Below are 7,293 nucleotides of genomic sequence, written 5' to 3' on the forward strand. Positions count from 1 at the left end.
GGTGAGCCCGGTCCGAGTGCGGGTGAGGGACGGGCGCGGGGGAAACCGACCCGGAGCGCCCGGTTGGTCGGCGGTGCCGCGTGTGCGCGCTGCGCAGGCGGAATAACCTCCGTTCTGACCGAGCCGAGCAACTCCAAAACCTGGTCGGGAGGTCCGGGGGCAGGTGGGCTAGTGTTGGTGGTATTTCACAGCTGGCTTGCTTTGCTGGGTTTGCCTGGGGCAGTTAGTTTTTGGTTAGAATGTGCCACTTGTGTATAAAAACAGCAGTGCTGAGCAGCTGCGGAGCATTTCCAAGGGAACGCCGCGGGTTTGCCTCTTACTGCGCTGTGGAAAACTCTGGTTCTGCTTTCTAAAGCACCTGACAGCATCGAAGGGGGGATCTCGCCGCTCCGTTGCGCTTCCCATTTCTTTTCTCCTTTTTCTTTAAATGCGTGTGTCCTCCAAGTCCTCGGTGCTAAGAGATGCCTTAATGCCGTTTTTTGACAATCCTTGTAACTTTTGTATCTTCTGCAGACAATTTAACTGCAGGAGACCGGGGCGGGGGGTGGCTTCCCGTGCTTTGAATTCCCGTCACTGCTAAAGCTACAGCTAACATTAAAGCTCTTTACGCCTTTAAAATAAACCTGCCGTTTTAAGGAGCTTGCGGGAAGGATTGATGTTAAAAATGCTGGGAAGGCAGCTGTTGTGCCTCCTAGAATCACAGTTTGTCTGCACATAAAGGAAGATAAAGGATAAAAGAAACAGAAAGGGAAAAATTGCTGGAATGGGGCTCTTCTTGAGAAGCAAATACACTGCCTAACAACATTGCAGGTTTTGTGAAACCTGCAGCTTCACTTCCTCTTTTAAAGACTGAGAGCATCGTTCTGTAGCTCCCTAAACAATGTGCTTAAGTCACACATAATACATTAAGAGAGGGTCAAAGCTTACAGATTGTACCTGGCACTCATAATCATTAATTCTTTGCTGAGAAATACTTACCTCATAGCTAAGGTTATTAATTTTGGTTTTTTTATAGAGAGAAAAGTGTGGTGTAAAAAGGACAGGTTTAAATGCTGTTATGGTAGATGTAGAACAGCTTAGAAGAAAAGGAGAAGTTACTCTTGAGAATTCTGTGTATGGAATGAGCAATGAGTAAATGGGACTGTTGAAAGGCTGAAAAGTCTTCCAGCAACTCTTAGAATGTGGAAACCGTAAAGGGAAAAATAAGATAAAAAAGGAAAACTCCAATTATAGTAGGAAAAAGGCTTCTGATGTTAACAGTGATGTGCAATAAGAATTTAGGGCTGCAAAGAACTCTTAAATGTGGGTCTGGAGCTGTTCAAGTGCTTGTGCCTGTGCTTGAACATGAGGAAAAATACTGATTTTCTGTCTTGGAATGTAGAATTTGAATAGGACACACACAACAATGGAGTAACTGATCAAAAGAAAACAATTCTTCCTTTCATTTAGTCTTCAGTGGAAAAAACATCATTGCACATTTAATTTAATAAATGAAAAACTGACAATATGTGAGAAACCTCTGAAGTCAGTAGGGAAATCCACTGTTGACTCGAGTGATTGTTTAGACTGGGTGTTTTGAAAGTACCCTCTAGAAAGAAGATGTATATAATGTATAGCTAGTTAAACTGGTCACAGTAGAATTGTTTTGGTTACATCCTTGTCTGTTTAAATTTTTCAGGTGCATCTGATTACCTGCTGGAAGCACTTCAAAGTCTCCACAATGAGCTCAGTGTTGATGTTGTTTTTTGCTGGAATCCTCCTCTGTTGTGCTTGCTCAGCTGGTGACTCGGTACCCAAGTTGCTCCTCGTCTCTTTTGATGGCTTCAGGGCTGACTACTTGGAAACCTACAAACTTCCCCATCTCCAGGAATTCATTGAGGATGGTGTGCTTGTAAAAGAAGTCAAGAATACTTTCATCACCAAGACCTTCCCAAACCATTACACCATAGTGACAGGTTTATATGAGGAAAGCCATGGCATTGTGGCTAATGACATGTACGATGCAGATGCCAAGAAAAATTTTTCACAGTTCAACGATTCAGATCCCTTCTGGTGGAATGATGCAGTTCCAATTTGGGTAACAAACCAACAACAGGGAAAGGGAGCAAGTGCTGCTGCAATGTGGCCCGGTAGTGATGTAAAAATCAACAACACAACCCCTCATTTCTTCATGAAGTACAACTTCTCCGTGAAGTTTGAGGAGAGAGTGGAGAGAATTGTTGAGTGGCTGAACAGCTCTGACCCAGTGGTCAATTTTGCTGTGCTCTACTGGGAAGAACCAGATGCAAGTGGGCACAAGTATGGCCCAAGTGACACCCAGAACATGCACAGAGTGTTGGAAGAAGTGGATAAACATGTTGGTTTCCTTATGAACAAGCTGAAGGCATCGGGCCTGTGGGACACTGTAAATGTCATCATAACAAGTGACCATGGAATGGCCTCCTGCTCTGCAGAGAAGCTGATTGTCCTGGACGAATGCCTCGGGCGCAATAACTACACCCTGATAGACAGGACTCCTGTTGCTGCAGTGCTGCCAAGGCAGAGTATGTTTGCATTTGGTTATTTTTTAAGGCATATACTGAGAATTAAATCTTGTTTATCTTGCCTCTAAAAAGTACACAGTATGCTAGACTGTTCTAATCTTTTGCAAAACCTATGGAGTTCATGTTGCAAAACTTTGACATAAGGAGTAAGCTAAAGAATGATGGTTTATTTTTATTGGGAAGTTTGTTTTGGCAATCAGTGGGACAAGGAGAGTTTCTTGTGAAATTGCTGTGGCTGATAAGGATGACCCTGGTACAGGTGGTTGAGAAAGTAGGTAGGTACTTAGTTTGCCTGCTCACTTAGTCTATGCAGCTGTGATTCACAGTGAGCATAAAATAAACCCATGTGTTTATTCAGAATAAAAAATGTCATTGTGTAAATTTCCAAGTAAGAATCTAGTCCCAACTTTGCTCATTTTACCACTTCTGTTTTTGGGAGTGAAACCTAAGATTTTGTACCATGAATTAAAAAAAAATAAAAGTACTGCATTGGATAAAATATTGACTACTTGAGGGGGTGATTGCTTTCTCTTTGATTTCTCTGCTTGAATTTTGCCCTTCAAGCCCAGATGATGAATTGAAGGTCCAAACCCACATCTGGGAGGAGTCTGATTTAAAATGAAAGCAAATTTTGAAATTCACCTCAACCATTGCAACATATTTTAAGGGACACAAAAAACTACTTTTCTATTGTTTTTTTAAAATTACTATTAATTATTTTGAAATAATGGATCTTGGGTTTAATGACAGATAATTGTAGTAAACAGGAGTTCATTTCCAGCTGTTTCACATGCAGTATTTTCCTTGGCAGACAAAGAAGATGTGTATAACTTACTCAAAAATTGCAACAGTCACATGAAGGTTTACCTGAAAGAAGAAATTCCAGACAGATTCCATTATCGCCATCACAAGAGAATCCAGCCCATAATCCTGGTTGCGGATGAAGGCTGGACAATTGTACAGAACGAGTCCCTTTCCAAGTGTAAGTGTGTGTTCCTCTGTGGTCTGTGTGGGTAAACTGCCTTGTTTCTGTTCCAGCCAGCTGCAGGATGGTTCTCATTTAGTGAGGGGAGTCCTGGCACTGTGCAGGTTTAGGAATAGTGCAGTATTTTCTAGACTATTCTCAGCCTGAGCCTGGAGTGTTTAACAGATGAGGAGGAGATGGGGAATATTCTATTGGCTGAAACACTTTGACATGTTCGACTTAATAGTCGGAGTTATCTTAGGCAGGTTTGCAGTCTGTCTCAAGCTTTTCCTGGAGTGTGGTTTAACTTTTTATTGTATATAAAATACATATGTAGGAGTGCATAAATTGAATCATGCAACACACAACATTTAATATTACAGTACGTGTTCTAGGGAATGAAAATAAATGGCAGGAAATACTAAAAATAGTAGGAACACAGCAGCATGTTTGAAAGACAGAACTCAACAGGTGTCACTTCTCAGTGTCTTGCTATGCTGTGCACTTTCTTCCTGCTGGAATGTCAAATTACACATACATATATATGTTTTTGTGTGTGTGTGTATGTATATGTGTATATATTTCCAGGTGTTCCATATGCAGGGTTTTTTTTTGGCAGACAAGAGGCATGGATAATTTATAGAAAAAATGCAACAGTCACATGAAAGCGTATCTCAAAGAAGAAACTCCAGATCGATTTCCTTGTTTTAATAGTATGAAAATTCAGCCAGTAATTCTGGTTGCAGATGAAGGCTCAGAGTGTCTGTGTGTTCAGAAAGTGATTAGACAGATTCTTGGTAGAAAAATCCATTAATAACAATTAAATACAGAAGTACCAACTTCTGGGGAAGTTTCTGAGCAGTCAACAGCTCGGCCTGATTGGTAGGGTCAGGGATATCCCTCCTGGATACTTCCCTGTTCAACTGCTGTTAGACACAGGGTGTTGAGTGGTGTAAAATCCTGGTTGCACCCAGTTTGTCTGATTTTACTGTCTGCCCTTTGCAGAATTAAGTTCAGGTTTTTTCAGTATTCGTATAGAAGTACTACTTCTTAATGCAGAGTGTGTTTATATTTTAATTTCCCCACAGAATTGCTACAATTATCTTCAATTTGGCAACACATAGCACAGGTGTTCTCTGATTGGAGTTCTCTTTTTCTTGTTTCTGCTTAGATTCAATTTCATGTACTTAAAAATAGTTAGTAATTGAATATTTATAAGGAACAGCATTGTATCAGTTGAAGTAAATCTCTTTTCAAAACAGGTTTATTTGTGAAGGCTTCCCAGAATCAGGCAGGGGAGGTTTTAGCCTAAAAGCCTGTTTAAGGTTTATTGTCTTCACGGACAAAGTGGCAGCACAGTGCAAGTGTACCAGTAACTCCTCACACCAGAATCCTACTTCAGAGGTGAAAAAATGGGAATGTCATTGGAGAGGGAACTTGGAGTTGCTCTGTTCAGAACAAACAAGTAGTAAAAGGCAGGGAAAACAATCCAGAAACGTGAGTCAAAACAAACAAGATGTGGTAACAAACAGAATGGTGGAAAACATTAAAAAGGGCTAGAGGAAGCTCACTGAAGTGGTGAGTGTGACATAATCAGTTGTAATCTGGATATTTTGCATCAGAAGCTTCAGGGACACACCCAAGGAAACAGTTCTCAGGGATATTACTGCACTGTTACTAAGAAATGGACTCAAATGCAGTCACTCAGATACTGTGCTGTGAGACTTCTGGCACCTTGGACAGGTTTTTCAGGAATGCTGTTAGGAAATTTGACAATGGCTGCTCTTTAGCTGTTTATAGTCTTAGAAACCTACCAAGATGTTCAAGTTCTCCTGACCTTTTAGCCACAAAGGTTTTGCTGTGTGCCTGCCAGAGGCACATTCTTTGTCTTTTGGTTTTGACTCTCTGGGTGTCCCTTCAGCTGAAGTACTTTTTCTGATAAGCATGAATTGAGGGTATTTAATATGCTCAAACTGAGCACTATCAAGGGAAAGGTGCCTGATTTTTAATAAGTAATCAAAGCATCCACTCTGCAAGGAGAGATGACTTTCCAAAATCTGAGGACTAAAAATTTGCATTCTATCTACTGACTCCTTGTGGAATGGCAACCTCCTTTTCAACTCTGGCATGAAAAATGGAAAGGGGAACACTGGAAATGTTAAGCACTGAAAGGAAAAGAGATTAATAGGAGGGAGAACCATGGGGAAAGGCCAGTATGGGAAAAAACTTGTGGGGCTTGGGAGAAGAGGGAAGGAACTCTGGCTTCCTTCTGCGGTTGATCCAACAGCTGCTTTTATGTTGTGCATTAACCTTTGGTGAGCACATGTGCTTTGGGGGCGGGGGAGATGGGGAGGGGAGCAGTGGCTGTGCAGCACAGGCTGTGACATTAACTGTGTGCTCTGCCCTGCTGCAGTGGGGGACCACGGCTATGACAACGCCCTGCCCAGCATGCACCCGTTCCTGGCCGCGCGCGGTCCGGCCTTCCGGCGCAGCTCCAGCCACGGCAGCCTGGCCAACGTGGACATCTACCCTATGATGTGTCACGTGCTGGGGCTCACCCCGCGGCCCCACAACGGCACCTTCGCCAACACCAAGTGCCTGCTGGCTGACCAGTGGTGCATCAGCGTGCCTGAGGCCATTGGGATCGTCATCGGGGTTTTCATGGTGCTGAGCACTTTCACCTGCATCATCATCATCTCCAAGAACAGAGTGGCTCCCTCCCGGCCCTTTGCCCGGCTCCAGTTACAGAGCGATGACGATGATCCTTTGATTGGATAGCGCGGAGGGAGCCAAGCCTCACTTCCTACCTTGGGATTTCAGGAAAACAGTTTCAATTTGCACTGGATGGCATTCTTTGTTTATGCACTTTATCTGTGTAAAATACTGTACAGCCAGACCCTGCTGATTTGTGTGACTAGTGTAATATAAAAATACTTTCATAACCAAATGGTGAACAGGCGGCTTTTTACTGGAAGAGATTCTTAACAAAATAAGGATGCTTAGTTTTTCATTTAAGCCTCTGAACATTTTCAGAAGGAGACTCCAGAGTGTGACTAGCCAGAATAGAAAAAGTGAATTTTAATATTTGTAAATGAGAATTGCTTTTTTGTATTAAATTAATATTGACTACTTTTAGTGTTCTTGCACCTGTGTTGGAAAGAAAAATTTTGTTGAGAGTTAGGAGTTAGCTTTGTTTAGAGAGTATATTCTGATGTGCCCTTAAATTTGGGGAAAGAGAAGATGCGAGACTTCTGTTTCTAACCTAAGTCAGCAATATAGTAAGAAATTTCTGAGAAAGAAAATAGAAGTCAGTGATTAAAGAACTGGTGCATATCTTTTCTATTTGAGCAATAAACTATGTGGTTTAGCACTTACAAGCCTGGGCAAATGGCTCTGGCATTTCTGGATATGTGTCTTTGGATGACTTAGATGCACAGGTCCAGCTAGGATGGCACTACTGCCTTATCTCAAGAAAGTCAGTTTAACCTGGGAGTCTTTGAATTACCCAGTTTCATCACCTGTAGTGTAAAATCACTGCTCCTGAACCCTATCAAAAATTTCTCAGGAGTAAATTCTGCTGAAGGTTGTCTTGAGATAAAGGTGGTTCTGCCCTGTGTACCAGCTCATAACTGTCTCTTGAAAGCTGTTGTGCCAAAAAGCAACAAGTGAAAGTTTGATGTGCATGTCGTCAAGCAAGGATTTCAAACTTACATTTTAAACCTAGGAAATTAAAAGGAGGAAGTTAGCAGATCTTAATTTAAAAATAAATTCTCTATAATGCTTGAG

The 7,293-nt window shown here is 42.0% G+C and overlaps 1 protein-coding gene across 1 annotated transcript; it reads left to right on the forward strand.

Annotated features, from left to right (window-relative positions):
* The first annotated feature begins 1,684 nt into the window (after positions 1 to 1,684).
* Positions 1,685 to 7,287, forward strand: ENPP4 (ectonucleotide pyrophosphatase/phosphodiesterase 4). The gene is made up of 3 exons (XM_005430605.3): positions 1,685 to 2,543; positions 3,355 to 3,525; positions 5,921 to 7,287. The coding sequence occupies exons 1-3, from the start codon at positions 1,721 to 1,723 to the stop codon at positions 6,283 to 6,285; spliced, it is 1,359 nt and encodes a 452-aa protein (XP_005430662.1). The 5' UTR covers positions 1,685 to 1,720; the 3' UTR covers positions 6,286 to 7,287.
* Positions 7,288 to 7,293: the final 6 nt, after the last annotated feature.

This window comes from Geospiza fortis, unplaced genomic scaffold (assembly GCF_000277835.1).
Source record: "Geospiza fortis unplaced genomic scaffold, GeoFor_1.0 scaffold52, whole genome shotgun sequence".
NCBI classification, from domain to species: domain Eukaryota; kingdom Metazoa; phylum Chordata; class Aves; order Passeriformes; family Thraupidae; genus Geospiza; species Geospiza fortis.

What these genes read in the sequence shown, in the direction of transcription:
- ENPP4 (XM_005430605.3), top strand. Translation starts at nt 1,721, where the DNA reads ATGAGCTCAGTGTTGATGTTGTTTTTTGCTGGAATCCTCCTCTGTTGT. An exon ending in TGCAGTGCTGCCAAGGCAGA is followed by an intron (nt 2,544 to 3,354) that starts GTATGTTTGCAT and finishes TTTCCTTGGCAG; the next exon opens with ACAAAGAAGATGTGTATAAC. An exon ending in GAACGAGTCCCTTTCCAAGT is followed by an intron (nt 3,526 to 5,920) that starts GTAAGTGTGTGT and finishes GCCCTGCTGCAG; the next exon opens with TGGGGGACCACGGCTATGAC.